At 37.9% G+C, this 17,311-nt stretch overlaps 1 protein-coding gene across 1 annotated transcript in view; it reads left to right on the top strand.

The window, feature by feature from the left end:
- Nucleotides 1–17,311, top strand: part of stard13b (StAR-related lipid transfer (START) domain containing 13b) — a 63,177-nt gene that overhangs the window by 6,473 nt on the left and 39,393 nt on the right. Inside the window, exon 4 of the mRNA XM_037677604.1 lies at nucleotides 5,306–5,339. Coding sequence (XP_037533532.1) covers nucleotides 5,306–5,339 — 34 coding nt within the window. The remainder of the gene's footprint in view (nucleotides 1–5,305; nucleotides 5,340–17,311) is intronic.

Genomic DNA, 17,311 nt, shown 5'->3' on the forward strand with positions numbered 1-17,311 from the left:
ATCAGAACAGAATCCAAACCTACGCACAAGGATATTTGCCTGAACATAGATCATACATAGAATATATATATATATATATATATATATATATATATGTTGGTTTTTTTTGTGTGTGTATTTTTTGCCCAATGGTTAAACAACGATCAACTGGTTTTTGTCACTTCAAAGTTTTGCCTGGCTATAGCCATGAAATCTTTGTTTTTGGTCCAAGATACATTAGAAATGCTCAAGGGTATCCAGAAAACTGAGCTAACCAAAAATCATGTAAACATTTTATTTTTCCTTCTTAGATTTATGTCCATCAACTAGAATTTTAAAACTTTAACTGATTAGTGAAAGTAAAGGAGTTAAATAACGAGTGAAAATATATGTTGCAAAGACTGTGGAATGAGTTGCCACTGCATGTCAGGTAGGCTCTCACACTCAGTCTTTAAGTCTTGCTTGAAAACCCATTTTTATTCCCTTGCCTTTGGCACGGTGTGATTTGTTTTGATTCTGTCTGTATTCTACATTATTGGCCATTTAGTTATTATCTGCTGCTATTTGTATCTATATTTTTATTTTATGTTTTCCTGTCCACTGCGCTTGTATGTTGCTATTGTACAGCACTTTGGTTGGCATTGTTGCTGTTTTAAGTGCTCTATAAATAAATTGCTATGGTATGGTATGTAAAAAAATGAATCCTTCTATAACCAGTCATTTAAGTTAGCATTTTCTCTATGTAGCTGCAAATATTTGGTATTTGTGACAGGGATAAAGTCAGCTTAGGTGTTTGGGGACAAGTAGCTCTCCCTTCTGCTAAACAACATATAGAAATGTCCCTATTCAGTTTCTCTAAAAGGAACAGACAACTGAGTGATTTTCAGAATGCAGTGCAGGTTCAATTCAAAGCTTTTCATTCCATCCTTTGTGTTGTCTTGATGGCTCTGTAGCACTGAGATGGTCAACAACTGGTTCAGACCGAACACTGCAAGAACCCAATCAAGGGAAAATACTTTCAGACATATAGCTTATTTAACTTTAACAACAACCTTAAATGGAATGAAAATTGATTCCTTAAGCATATGTCTCTTTGTGGAGCCTCTTGAACATGAAAAGAGCTTTGGGGCAGCTGGGAATCTTCAGAAGAGAGTATTTTGGCTCCAGAGTAACCTTGAGTATAATGAGGTCAGATGTTGTTCAGAGAAGTTGTTATAGAGTGTTGGATATAGTTTTATAGTTATTTTAAAAATCACATATGAGGCTGATCGTTTAGCGTTCTGGAAATAATAAAATGACATAAAATGTCAGGGCAGTAGTGTTTTTGAAAACCTTGGCCCATATGACTCTTTAGTAAGAGCTTTGTAGCCCATATGGAACATCTGAAAGCAGGGTGTGGTAATGCGATACAGTTTGAACCGCTCTCCTGGAGTCCAACTATAAACCAGGTGAACTTGCTCAAACTGGCAGACATGAACTGATGTTTCATAGGGTGATAAATGCTAGCTTTCTTTTTGACCTGCCTCTATATGAACTCTAAAATCTGGAACTTATCTTGTATCTCCTTTGGACCAAATCTCTTGTCATGCGATAATGCCACGGGGGAGATACAAGACATACGTTTGTTTGAATGTTTGTTCCTCGCACCAACATATTTACAGATGGTATGCAAAAGATAATACATCCTCAAATGCAGGCCTTATAAGTAATGACCCAAAGTTTAACCTAGTAGTGTCCAGATATTCATACTTGCAAAATACCCTGATACTTTGGATTAATACTACTTTTGTGCTTGGTGTCATCATTTCCTTTTCCACTTTGCAAGTAACCAAAGACAAAAACTTTAAAATAACTATAGTTTAGAGATATTTTAAGGTAAACACAGGTGATGTTAAGGCAGCAGACTGTTTGCTGTATTCCTAATGAAATAAATGTTTTTCTATAGTCACTGTGGAATGTTTAAGAACTAACCATTAACTTCTCAATATCAGTACTTATTATCAGCAAGTACCCAAAATGAAGTACTTGCACTTGTACTCGGTCTGAAAAAACTAGTATCAGGACACCCCTACTTTAAACCAGTAACTGTTCTGCACTTGTAAAGTTTCTTTCTTTCGGTTCGGCTGCTTTCTTCTGCAGGGGTCGCCACAGCGAGTGAACTCACATGAAAGATTTGGCAATTGTTTTATGCTGGATGCCCTTCCTGACACAACCTGGACTCAAACTGGCAACCCATTAATATTCTTATTAATACATCTAAATCTAACATTAAAGTTTCTGATAGTAAGCATGTATGTGTTTTGCCAAAATAAACATCCTTATCCATTTTTTATGTATTTGGTCGGCATAATGTGATGAAAATTATATAAAGAAGTGACTTTATACATATCTAGTGTAATTTTCATAATTATTATAATTATATTATACATACATACATGCATTTGCAATTATTTTAATTACAAAGTAACACAACAGAGGGAGTGATGACGCAGAGGTTAGAGAAGGCGAGCTTGTGATCGGAAGGTCGTTGGTTCGACTCCCCGAATTGACAACATCAAAAAGTGTGGGTGGGAAAGGTGAAGCACCAACACCTGCCTGGACCCTCATTTGCCTCACTCTGGGCCCTTGAGCAAGGCTTTGAACTCCCACCATCTTCTCCCCAGGCGCCCTAGATGGCAGCTCTCTGCTCGGTAGCTCGGCGGCCTGTGCTTTTGTCAGGAAGGGCTTCCGGCATAAAACCAGTTGCTAATTCTTCGTGTAAGTTTGTTCAATGTGGCAACCCCTGAAGAAGGGAGCAGCAGAAAGAAGAAGACAAAGTAACAACATTAATTCAAGAGTTGTTTTTTTTGTCACTTCACAAATTGAATTATGTCAGGTTGATATGTTTCTTATTCATGAATTTGCAAACAAAAGGATTGGCTGCTTTTTATACTTTTTTTTTATTGTTTTGATTTTTTGTTTGATTAAATTAGGAGATTGGATATTTTATGACTCCTAAACAAACATGCTACTTTAAATATTTAGCAAATTAAAAATACTTTGACACGTTAAAGACAAATCCAACAATGTCCAGTCAGGTCATCTGGATGGTTTCTTTTTTTGCTGAGACAATTGTGGGAATCAGTTTGTTTTGTGGCTCCTTGGATTGAAGAAGTTTTTTTGATGAAGGACGAAACGTCTCAGCAAAAAAAGAAACCATCCAGATGACCTGACTGAACATTGTTGGATTTTGTTACCTGGATTATTGAGCATGAACTTTGGTGTTTTGAACCACATTGGCATTAGAGACTAAGAAGTTTGCAAATACAAGGAAACTGATTGTAATAAAATAATAAAGTGAAATAAATTTTATTTACATTACATTTTATTAATTATTTATCAACCTCTTGCTGTGAGGCAACAGTGCTAACCACTAAGCCGCTCCAATTAAACAGCTGTTAGAACCAGTTTAAGCTATATTTAAACGTTTGTTCATAAGTTTCATTTGTCTTTGCTGTTCAGCATAAGAACTGCATCTACTTTTAGAGGACAGAAACATATTTGGTGTGAGAATATCTTTTAATTGTTGTTGACAGAGATGGTCACAGAGAGGACATAATGGTGTGTCACTTGGACTGACTGGTCCTGTAACGTCCCTCATTGTGCAGCAACAGCAGCTATCATTCACCCACACCAGGCTGTCACTCCTTATAAACATCTTGTTGATTCATCAAGTGGGACAAAAAGCCCTGAAAGAAAACACCGCATGGAGGACGTCACAATTCACAGCCTGTAAGCTTTGACGTGTGTCCAGCTAAATGCGGCTGTCCTGAACTGAGGCGATACCAATTGAATGTGGGTCAGATCTTGAGATATGCCAGGCTTTAATACATTCAACTGGACTGTAAACGTAGAATACTTAAACGTAGATTTTTTTAAAAGCCATGGCAAATCAGTACATCTCTGAGATGCAGCATCTGGTTTTTGAGTTCTAATTTCGAGCAAATATTTCTGAGTCTGGTGCTGACACGAGTCCATGGAGACCAATTTCACAGAAATCTTTGGAAACATGAAGACACCGACTGTGCTTGTGTCTCAGTCCCAGCAGTGTTTGACCTCTGTTACAGAAGTGTTGCAGTCTGTGATGAAACTCTGCCAGACTCTCACTGTCAGTAATTAGGGATAGCTTATAGCTGTAAGGGTCCACTCTGCTCTTCTTTGTTTAGACTGGGCTACAAACAGACACACAGGTGGATGAGTTATGTGTCAAAGACCCTATTGTTTTCTTTACTGGGTCCTCTCAGAAAGTCTTGTTTTTGCACCTGGAGATAGCTGAGCAGTTCAGCCTGCCTCCTCTGGAGCTTTCCCTGGTGGTTTATATCTGGAACCTGGCAGAAGTATGTTGGCTGTGACACCCTTCTCACTTGAGCTCTTCTTCCTTTGAATAAATGCAAAATGGAGTGCCAGAGACCTGATTTTCTTTGACCTCATTTGCTGTATGGTCCTAAAAGTGTCAAAGCAATTCAATGAGACCACAAATAACCCTCACCTGTCCTGTTTAAAGCAGCCAGACGGGTCATTTTTGGTGACATCACATAGGTTCATAGCTCATACGTCAAACTAATTTAGCTCATTTTCTGTTACCAACACGGTGAAAGGGATTTCTCTGCTGCACCATGAGGGCTGATTGCCAATTGACAGTTACGATGAGGGGTCAGCAGTGCTGCAGAAATACATCTTGGGAGTTTTTGCTGCATTTTGTTTCTGCAGGAGAGAAATGTGGAAACAGGGCGGACAAACAAGCGCATAAATCAGAGCAGTGGGCCACAGAGGGGAAATGGAAGAGAGGATTGGGCAAGAGCTGGGAAGCAGGGAGTCCAGTTCAAGAAAAGATTTTTCTCTTTCTTTTTTCAGTCCTCTGGCTTCTTCAGCCATTTAATTAAAACCAACCAGTCACAGTTATGTAGGACTTCTGTTTTCAATTGTTTTAGGTGCCTACAAACATCTTGATCAGTTTAGATTTTGCAATGACAAGTAACACATCGACTCCTTTTTCCTTATTTAAATTTCTATATAGTATTCCAATAAAATACTTCAATTCGTAGTTGGTTTACCTTAATTGTTGCACAGCTGGTGCTTATTTTTGGTGAGATATCAGCTCTGACTGTCAGCTGATGATTCACATTCTAAGGTGCTTCTTAAGTGCTAAGTCATTCCACCATTGTTCTCGCTGAGTCTCTGTATTGACTTTGTCATCAAAGCAGTGATTGCAGTATTGAAGAAAGCAGGAACTCATCACCCTCTCGACTCCAGGGATTGATATTTTGTTCCTGTTTCTGCTTTGCAGATGTTCAACAAGATGACCAACGCAGCAGGCGCAGGTAAGGAGTTTATGGTTTTTGTGACGTTAATGCTAATGCAGCCATGTCAAAGTGGAATAGGCTGGATTTAATCTTTAATCCCTGATCAATTTGTCAGTTTTATCATACACAAACATCCACTCCAGCTACAGTAGAAAGGCTAAATTGTGCTCATCTTTCTGACTTGTGACTGTAGCGAATTGGCAAATTGTTCAGGGTGATTGCTGCTTCTGGGACAGCAGCACATGAGTTTAAAAGCTGGTGGAGAAAATGGATGTGTCACAAGATGGACTAAATATATATTAAGAAAGAAAACTTGAACAGAGACTCGTAGATGCCATCCCTCTTGCCTCTTTGTAAAAAGTTTTTTAAATTACACATATTAACTCATTGAAGAAAAGGCTTTCAATCATTGCAAACTTTGCACTAATTCCAGGGTGCAGAGACTCATTTCTGTCCTTTGTGCTTTAAATTACTCAACAAAGATTAAGCTGGAAGGGCAGCTGCTCTTTATCTATACACACAGAGTTCTTCTGCCTTTTTTCTGTCTCTGGTCAGTGCAGCAACAATTACAGGTAAAATATTTGACACTCTTGCCAGACGGCATTTTCTTATACTCACTTCAAGCCGATTAAGTTGAAAACTGTGATAACTTTATGTCTGGGTCAGTTATAACGCTTTAAGAGATCCCTACTCTTGGTTTACAGCAAGTGCTGCTGACGGACACATTGTGAAAATCTCCTTTCAAGCTGGTCCTGGCCTGTACGGTGGCATTACTCCGGCTCCAGACAACGTTAAATGACGGCCACAGGTGTCAGCCACCTCCTAGCCAGTGTCTCAAGAATGTCCAAATGCACATTCTTTTATTTAAAGGCCTTTTCATATGCTGGTTACTTGCAGTTAAATTTAGGCAGGATGCCAGATCATTGTTTCTGTTTCGCCGAGGGGAAATATTTGGCCTGGTGTGATGTGGCCCTTGGGGGGGCAGCTGCAGGATTTGGGTAAATGCCATTTTAGACTTGGCCTGAACTCTCACATGACCTCATTTATGGATGATGGCGTTACACAAGTGGACGTAATGGTCTTTGACATTTCTCTGTAGCTTTTACAAAGCAGTTACCTGATGTGTGGTCTCCTTGTGAAGTATTAAGGATATGCTATGACTCAGCGCTTATTTATTTATTTATTTATTTTGGGTCGACTGCTGCAAAAAGCATGGCCAAGTTTGTAAGAAGAGCTGTGATTATTATTTCAAATGTAATATACCAGAAAGTGTCACTGTCAGATTAATTTAGATTCAAAGTTAACTGAACCAACATGTGATTTTAACCTCAATTTAATGATACTTGGAAAATAATAACTGTAAAAAAAAATTTTTTTTTTAAATGGGGACAATGCTGGCTGAGTCAGACGTATTAGGTGTGATATTTCCTGGCTGCATTTTACAGCTGGGCTGCGGAAATCTCTTTCAAGGCATGACTTTGAGACAGCCAGATGTTTCTCAGTATCAACCATAACAACGCTGTCCATTTCATTAAACTGACATTGTCCAGGAGAGGAAAACACATTTCTGCTGTTAAGTGCCAAAACAGCAAAGCAGCAGTGAACCAATCAATGCTGTGTTTTTATATACATGTTAATATATAAAATTATCTCTGCATTTTATTGATAGTTTGTAAATCTGTGAAGCACAGGCCTGCTTGTTTTTTTTGTTTTTTTTCTGGAGCAGAACCAGAACTTGAGTTGTATGTCTACATATGGAAACACTCAAAAATGACTTTGTGCACAGAGGATCATAAAATAAGCTTAATATTCAATCTGAAATGATTATTTTCTAAAGGCATTACTTGGCAATAATGGAACATTTTTTAATTCTTAAATATATGGCAGACCAAACGTACAACTCTCACATGGCAGCGTTTGAATGGGAATTATTCCCCACAGCCTCTTCAATTTTAGCGTGGAAATTAATGAGTTCCTCTGGTGAACAAAGGCAATTACAGCATGTGCATCCTCAAAACCCTGGTGTCTTGACTGACATTAATCTTACAAGTAATGAAGCTGCGGTGACATTCTAATGATAAAAACTGTGTATCCAACCCGGTTTGTAATGCACAATACAGATGAGGAGTGTGAATTTACGTTTATTTGTCTTAGATTTATAATGGGCAGACCAGAGTTTTTGCAGTATTTACTTATGGTGCATTTGGTGAATGTATTTATGTCGGGCTCATTTTATCCAAAAGGTTAGACCAAAAGAGTGGATGGCTGGACCGCCGGGAGAAAAAGTTGTAAAGAACTGAATGAATTTTAACTTGCATGAATAAAAGCTCATGTGCTTTGTTATGATAAACATCTCCTTCCTAAATGCCAGTCGAAGGGAAAATAGCCCACGTGCAGCTCGAACAGCGCTCTGTGGCCCAGAACTGTCAGGCTGAGGCTTCCCTCTTGGCCTCTGAGGTTTCAACCAGGCTGTGTGCATTTACACAGATCTTCACTCTGAATAAATATGCTAATCTACATTCAACATGGAAATCTCTAGCTGCTGAAATAAAACAAAGAGGAAACTCTGTGAATCCCCCTTTTTATAAGGGAAGAAGCGTAAAGCCCTGTTTTCCTCACACCTGATGAGGATGACTTCATCAGAAAAGTTGTAGAAAACATGTAAACAGGATGTTTTACGTTTCAGTTTAGTTTTTTTTTTTAATATTTATGGTAAGTATAAAATGAAACAACCTAGGATCATGTTAATATGAACGTATTAGCACATATATGAAATATTTAGGACAGCCCTATGCTCTCTGAGGAGTTTGCATTAATAAAAATGAGTACAGTGAGAATTAATATTTATTGAATTACTGAAGGCAAACGTGTCAGTTCTGTTGGGGCTTTTGTAGAAGAATAATAGAAAAAGCTAAACTAAAAATTGTTACAACAAGCTGAAGGCCTTGCATTACTGTTTATTATACAGTAGATCAAAACTGGACTTTTTTTTTTATCTAAAACTTTATTTATCTTTATCTTTTATAAGATTTATTCTGTAGAGGGTTTCATTGACAATGTAACAATGAAATGAAACACGCTGCAATAAGTTAAACTAGCAATCACATTAGTATGAAGCTAGTCTGTGAGAATTCATCTTTGTGATTTGACGTTATTGATACTTTTGTACACAGTGCTCATATACCACCAGCACCAGTGGGTATTACATCATGTCTATGTGGCAGTGGTGTTGTCTTATTTTTATCTGGCCTCCTGCTCTTTTCTCAGCTGTTCTGAGTCCAGAGCTTCACTCAGGGTCACTGCTGTTGGAGGCTGACTGTGACCTCCGACAGCTGCTGTCTCTCTCTGGAGGTTTGTTAGATAATGTATTGTAGAGTCGTTGTGGCAACAAGTTAGGAGTAGATTATGAAATCTGACCCTTGATCAGAATATAGAAGAAGCAGGTATGATCAATAAAAAGTTAGATCCAACTTTGAATGTTTTGAGATGTGTGAGGGCTGCCAGTGAGAATCTGTTCTGACTTCTGGCTTTATTATGATTGATATATATATTCTGCATTTTTATGGTAAAAGTTCAAACTGTTTAAACACTGGAGAAAAATGTACAAGGACAGTAAATCTATGTTGTAAATGTTTGTGGCATGCCAAAATCAGACATTATGAAAACAAATCACTTTGTTATTCCTAATTTATTGTGTGAGGAAATCTAAAATCGTCTAGAATTTATAAAAGAAGTACCGTACTTTCCGCCTTAAAAGTCGCACTGCCATATATAAGTCACATCTGTTATGTGTCGCTGCTGACGCATCATGTTAATGTGTCACCGCTGACCACCCGGAAACGTGGGCCGGTGTTGTGCCAAAAATCGATTGGCTGCCAAATGGTAGCCGCGGGAGCGTGCACATGAGGATTTTAACAAGATTAACACTTCAAAACAATTATTTGTTTGCTCGAAATTATAGCAAAGGTGTGTCTCATTTTAACTTTTCCTTAATAAATGCACTTTAATGGTCAAATGAGCTGCATTTCAAAAATCCATTTGCGGCTTCTGGAGCGTGGCGTGGGAAGACTCACTGTGAATTTCTCCAAAATTTAACAAGATAACCACCTAAAAATAATCATTTGTTTGCTCGACATTATAGTAAAGGTGTGTCTCAGTTTAACTTTTCCTTAATAAATGCACTTTAATGATCAAATCAGCTGCATTTCACCTGGGCAGAGCGGCAAAATTAAGTTGATTTGACATTTTCTCCAGGAGTTCCGGAGCGAGACGAAGGTGGCTTGGTATGGCAAGCCAAGTGCCTCATTAATAGCCACTTTTACCTAACACTGAGACACTTGGCTTGCCATATAAGTCAATGGCCCTCTTATGGCTGAAAATGGTAGTGTTCAAAATTTTCCATGTCACAATGAATGAAATCATCAGATCTCAGCCAAAAATTGGGTTATAAATATGCGGGGGAAAAAAATAGTAAGTTAGTTGCTTTGGACTATAAGTCGCAGGTCTTGTTAATTTATGCAAAAAGACGTGACTTATAGTCCGAAAAATACAGTAATCATTGCTGCACCAGCATTTATTTATTTATATTGTCAAGTGTTCAAAATGCTGGATGTTGCACACTTGCATGTCTACAACAGGTCCCTCTTCAACAGTTAAACTCTTTTTGCTAATGTTAAAATAAACTGATTATGATTATATTTGTAGATTAGCACTTTTTTTTTCTTTCTTACAGTTGTGGTTTCTAACCTGCATATAAAATGCCTCAAATAGTAATTATGGACCCAAGTTTGTGCAATGTCCTATAAGCAAGAGAAATAGAGAAGTGTTGGCAACTTGAAAAAACAATTTATCACCTTTTGAAGAAAATTTAAATTCATGGTTTTAGGAGATATCACAGTGGAGAAAAATAGTGCAGCAATTAAACCCACAGCATACCATTTCCATACACTTAACGTTTTTTAAAGAACACAAAAATAATAGAAGAAATAAAATAATAAATATAAATTTCAGTTTTAAGGATATTTTTCTCAACAAATTGTATTTTCTGTTTTGCTTGTTTACGCTGGAGTGTTGTCGGCATTTGTGTCAAAGAGAAAGCTGCAGCAAAACACTTTTTCCACCGCAACAACTTTTTTTTTCTGTACTGACTGTAAAAGACAAGACCTGGAGAATGTGAACCATCTTGATTTAAAACTACAGGCAAAATTCATTTTCATGGGTTTTAGCCATTATATTTGCTCCCCATCTATCTGTTCTGGAACAGGTGCCAGATCCGTGACATCATGCTCTAAATTTAAAATTTGTGCATGCAGTTCGGACTATAAAGAGTGCTGCTGTCATGGCGAGTGCATGAAAAATTCCACACATGGAAAGATGGAAAATGACTTGTGGTTTCCTGAGTGCAGAGGCCGGTTTGGCCGTTTTACAGGGAAAACCAAAAGAAGGGGAAAAAATAGAAGCTTGGTTGTATTTATGGACTTTGCATATACAGAAATTTGTCTGGATTGAGAAAACATGAGAGAACAATCTGAATAACCACTGATATAATAACCACAATTCTTACAGATTTCCAGTGAACTTATTGTAAAGTATATATATTAATGATGCCTTCAAGGCCTCCGAGATCGTTTTGCGCAACTATTTCCATGATGTGTGCATGATTTACCGGCAAGAATAAATCATCTGTTCTCTGTGTATTCTGTTTTTACACTGCTATTTTAAACAAAACCTTTCTGCTAATTTCATGTTCTACAATGAGAGGAAACAGTTTTATGGTTCGGATCCATAATTACTCCATTCTGCCATTTGGAAATGAAACAGCCAGTGAAAGCCTTTGGGGAACAACTTCCTTAAAAAGACCAAGGTGATTTCTCACACTGTGTATGTGTGTGTGTGTGTGCGTGCGTGTGTGCGTGTGTAAGACTGTTGAGGAATGTAGCCCTGGGATTTGTAAACTAAGCAGAAGAAGACTTGGGCAGCTGTGTGAGGATGTAATCCAGTTGTAGGGTAATGTGTGAGTGTATGTGGAGTGACGGACTGTGCTCTTCTTTTCACAAAGGGTTTGAGACATTCACTCAGTAGGAGGCTTTCTTCCTGATGTACTCCAGAATCTTAGTTGTTTCTTCCTGTATAATGGCTCTTACGCTCCCTACACCGTTGCCTTTCTCCTTCTTATTGTACAGTCTCAAAGTGCTGAAATCTTCTGTGCTAGGAGCTTTCATGTCTTGATGGCTTCTGTCTCCTTTGGTGTGACGGTCTGGCTGGACTGTTCCCACTATGGTTCTGCATAGTGGGTATCACCTTGGTATGTCACATTTGATGCCAACTTGTGCTATTCACTTTAAATTGAGACTTGTTTTTCTACATTCCCATTGAGTTCTTGATGAGAACTCTGTGTCCTTCTGGTACTTTATCTCTTACTGTAGACTTGTAGGCATTTAACTTGGTCAATATCTTCAATCTCAGGTCATCTGCTCTTGTATTTAACTCGTCAGGGCTTTAAATGAGGCTAGATACCATATTCAGATGGTGGGGATGATGATACGTCCCCACAGACCTGTTATTGTGGCTCCCCCCTTGCCATTGCATCTTTCTTGTACCTCATCAATTTCTAGGTTTGGTAGCAGATTTATCATGCAAATGTTAGAACACAGGGTCTGAAGTTGTTGCTGAGTCATTTTGGATGTTGAGTATCAAAGTTTTCATAGTTCCCACATCCATCCCATATACCTCCCCTCTAGACTTGCTTGTATAGCAGTCAAACAGAGTTAAGTTTTCTGCCATCATCCATGAATGTATTGTTCCAGTAACTGATTTCTCACCATAATATCATGGTTCCCCAACCTCTGACACAAACCTTGATAGTCTGGACAACCCATCATGGCATCATTTCTAAATCTACTGCTCATTACACAACCAAGGCTGTTTGGAGGCTGATTGTACTGCGGTTTGAACCTTGAACCCCAGATTTTCTCATACCAAAATAACAGTTGCAGTTACAAGAGTGTTGTTTACATATATATATATATTCATATATATAAATATATATATATATATATATATATATATATATATATAATGGCCTCAAACAATCATTACATCATATGTCTATGATTATATTTACAGTTATTGTTGTCCTGTGGACTGAAGTGGGTGGAAAACAGGACAATAAAAGAGGAGAAGATGCCACATTACATACAATGCAACAATACAATGCAGGGTTGAAATACATCTTTGTCAACTCAAAGAGAAAAAGTGACTGAAAAAGCCCATAGAAAAACTTTGTTTGCCACAGATATTACTACTACATAAGATCAAGTGCATATTTTCTCATTACTGTATATATAAAAAAAACACTTTCCAATAAAGATGAACATTGTCAGTGTGAAGAGCATATTGGCTGTACAATGACCAAATCCTTGGCAGCAGAAGTAACGGCAGATGTAGGGAGAGGAAACATCAGTTAGCTTGATAATGTTTTAGTTTCATTGACTCATTCATTAGTTTGTTTTGGCCAACTGGCTTTAAAAAAAGCACTGGTTTTCCCTGAAAACTGGCACATTTACCGGTCTATTTGTCATCTGCTCTTTCTCATCTCTCTTTCCGTCTTTGATGAACACACACAGATAAACAGATATTGTTTTGTGTTTCAGTTTGCTACATTCCAGACTTAGTAAGTGTGTGCTGCCTCCATCCGTGTCTGATGACGGATCTGGAATGTTTGTCCCTTAGCTAATGGGGGAAAACCCCAGATGTGAGGAAACTGATTTCTCCCTTCGTGAATGGGTCATGGTTTTGGCCAGAAGGTCTTACACCAGACCCCCTTGATACGTCTAGAAGATTGCACTTCCCAGCCTTATGGAAACGAGGATTGGGGAGCAGGGAGCCAGAAGATCTCCCCTTCACCTCCATCCTGGCCCCTGAGGGCTTGTCCTATACATGTGCTATAAATTTCCGGACCATATATTCCCAAGTCGAGTTCCTTTTTCCAGAGGAGCCACACATGTGGTGTATATCTGGCTTTAGATTATGTGGTTGTGAAAGGAGGGGCTGACTTTGGTCCCAATGCATTAAAGTGGCCACTAATTCTGTTTTTTTAGCGGGACGTCAATTATAGCGTCATGGTTTTTCCTTTAGTAGGAGTTGCTCATTATAGACTCATTCATCACCAAAAAGGTGATAAATTACATCACAGCTGTTTTAAAATTAGATATGCATCATGTTTCTGTCATGTACTGCAGATTTCTTTGCAAATAATTTAACTTGTTGTATTAAATTTGAACACTGTGTAAGTTAAAACTAAAAAAAGAAGAAAAATAAAACTTTTTTGTCATTATGTGTTATTGTCTTAACGTTAGCAGAAATCAAAGTTTACATAAAGAGCCTTTAAAAAAAAAACGAGAACTCGCACTGCAGGCATGTATTTTGCCATTGTTTAATTGAATGACAAAGCATGTAATACTGTTCATTCTAAATCTGTTCAAGCTGTATTGCCCACAAAATATGCATGGGAAACTATTTTAACCACCGTCCTGCACCTGGTTTGTATTAGAGCAACAAGGATTTATTCACAGAGGTACATTTCACCCTATTCCATTTCTTTTGGTTTAATTCTCACAGATGTAAAATAAACTCTTTAAAATTTGATTTTTAAGACTGTTTAAAGCTGTATATTTGCATCCGTTTTATTTATTTTTAACCCAAAACTAATTCTCATCTACTTTCTGATGACGTGAAATGCACATCAGGGTTTGTTCAGCTTCATGGCAATCACTACAATCACTAATAAATACAGCTGACAAGATATCACCGCATAAACAACATTTTATCATATACCGAGGGATGACGTATGTCAATAAGAAACAAGTTCAAACAGGAAGTTGATGTTTATGTTTCCAGAGAATTGTTCCCAGAGAGAAACCAATGTTAAGAGCCCGACCAAGACCAAAGCAGCAAAACAACAGCTGCTTGAAATTAGGCCTTTATGTGTTTGTAGTCTCCTCTAGTGTTAAATGTGTTATATAATATAAATGCTTTTTTAATTCATCCTAAATTTGCATCTAAAGGCCTTAATGGATCTCTGACTATACATGTTGGCCTTGATATATCTCCCTATTCTACTAAAAGTTGTTCTTCGTGACATGAAAGTGCCTTTAAAAAAACTTTTAAAAAAATTAAGGCTCACCATTATTTTACAGGCAAAGTGAATTCATGGGGTGATTATGTATATTGTTGCAGTGGAGTCTAAAATTCAGTTCAGTTTATTTATTTAGTGCCAAGTCACAACAGAAGTCATCTCAGGACACTGAACAGAAACATTCATATATATATATATATATATATAAGCAAATTAATAACATAAATTATTTGAGGAGCAGACTGCTTTGAGTTTAACTTCATTACAGACTATCATCTTGAGCAAGCTTAAAGGCAACGATGGAAAGGAAAAACTCCCTCATGAGGAAGAAACCTCCAGCAGAACCAGGCTCAGGACAAGCGTCCATCTGCTTCGACCGGCTAGTGTCGAATGGAGGACAGGAAGAAGGAACGGATACACAATGGCAGGTCAAGAATCACATATTAAGATAGAAATAGTATCAAATGAAAACTATTAATTTGTAACGATTCATTTTAAGAAATGAGGTCAATTTGTCCTCCAGTAGTCTAAATCTATAGCAGCATAACAAGCCAACCCTAACTATAGGATTTATCAAAAAGGAACATCTTAAGCCCAGTCTTAAAACTGGACAATGTGTCAGCCTCACGGACAGAAACTGGAAGTTGGTTCCACAAAAGAGGAGCCTGATAACTGAAAGATCTTCCTCCCATTCTGCTTTTGGAAACTCTAGGAACCACAAGTAAGCCTGCAGTCTGAAAGTGAAGTACTCAGTTAGGAAAATATGGGACAATAAGATCCCTAATATAAGATGGAGCTAGGTTGTTGAGAACTTTGTAGATTAGAAGGAACTACTGTTCATTGCAGAACACAAAAACAAAACAACCGAAATACAACATTTTTATTTGTACTTTCACAAATTCTGAATTTTATAAAATCTATTTTGGATGCAGCTCAAATATTTAAACTAAGCTGCAATTTAATTCCTTGAATGCTAGGACACTTCTGTTAAAAATCAGAGCACTATCTGTTGCTCAAGGCAAATAAGAAATTGAAGGACACTGACATCTGATGGAGCTCGATGCAGAATTCAGAGACTAATTTCAGATAGTAGGACAGTGACTCAACAGGAAAAACAACAAGAAATTATGCTTGACAGATGGCAACAATATGTACAATAAGGATTGTTTTGTAATGTTACTATTTGTGTTTTATTTTTCTATTTTTGATCTTCATCCATATCGAAGTCTCTTGTATTGTAATGCAAACTCAGTCTGAATTCAGTGTGATATAACTAATAACCTACCTCAGTAAGTATTTAACCATCATTTTTTTCTTATAATATAATATGTAATAACTTACTTTAAAGTTCCATAAGCACATTCTTGTCTATCATTGGCTAATGTCAGCATCTTTCCACCATACCTGCTTAAACCCCTAACAGTTCTTTTCACAACAACCTTCTTTTCTTCTGAAGTCTTCTTCTTCCTCTTTTCCTTGCCTTTTTCTAGTATCTCTGATGCTAGACAAGCTCAAAATATTAAAGGTGTGGTCTATCATTTACTTGTGTACTGGTATTTACATTTACATCTTTGATCCTGTTTGCATCAATTGTTGTCCAGTTTTGCACAAGAATGGGACACAGGACTGGTCATTGACTGACAGTTGCCATTCTTTTGGGTGAGGACTGACCACTCGTTATTATTGTGAATATTATTTTGGAGAACAGTCAATCTGCAACTGAGCCACTGTGTTATTCATGTGTGTTATTCATGTGTGTGCAGCGAACTATACCCTGAGTATATTTCCAACAATGTTCATCAAAATTCGTCCAAGTACCGAAAATGTGTTGTTTTAAAACCACAATGCAAACAAGTTATGTTAGTGCCTCTGCAGAGAGAGGATGCAGGAAGCCTCCTCTACCTCTGCATGCTATTGCTCTTTGATTATTGAGCCAGATTGTTTAATAAGGTCTTAAACCACAAGAAAGCTGCAGTGGTACACTGCCCCAGGACAGAACCTCTTTCAGCAGCATGCTCTGTTTTCTTTATTGTTATCAGGGTGCACGTAGAAGTGCACAGCTATGTGAATCTCAGGTAGCATGGCTGCCGTAGGCCTTGCTTGACTGCAGAAAGACACAGGATTTGGTGTGAGTCGTGCCACGCGCTTCCTCAACTCAAGGATGCGGAGACGAGTGCTGATGATGGCCCATTGTAGGAGGAGACTCTGTGCCTCCATGCAAACATCTGGTGTCCCTGTGGTTAGTGTGGGAAATCTGGGAGGCCATGAAAAGAGCCAATGCAGTTATCCAATCCTGCAGAAATGTTCTTGGCTTGTAAGTTTTACGTGTGTGTGCGCGCGCGCGCGCGCGTGTGTGCGCGCGTGTGTGTATGTGTGTGTGCTCTGTACTATTGGCAACAGATTTAATGAATCAGTGAAGGGACTTGAATGAAACTCAGAGAAAGTAATTATTGGATCAGCTTCTACAACTGATTAACTTGTGGAGTCAATCTGATTAAAGATGGCTGCCAATGCAAAAGATCTTTGCAAACATAAAAGTGGGTGTGGTAGTAATTAAGCATGATCCTCAACAGAATTTCTGAAAGCAACATATTGCGCAACATCTTTGCTTATGAACCACTGGAGAAATTTAACTGATACTCAGATGGTAATAATTGGTTGTACGTCTACACTTGATTAACTTTTGGAGTCAACCCAATTAAGGATGGTTGTCACAGCTAATTGATCTTGGCTTAAAGAATATGCTATGCCTAAGTTATTTTTACCCATGTTAAGTGATAGTAGCTGTGAATCGTTTACAACACAAACTTCAAGAGCAGATTGTGCAACATGACACAACATATAGCAAGTGATT

This window comes from Nematolebias whitei, chromosome 6 (assembly GCF_014905685.2).
Source record: "Nematolebias whitei isolate Nwh7 chromosome 6, NemWhi1, whole genome shotgun sequence".
NCBI lineage: Eukaryota > Metazoa > Chordata > Actinopteri > Cyprinodontiformes > Rivulidae > Nematolebias > Nematolebias whitei.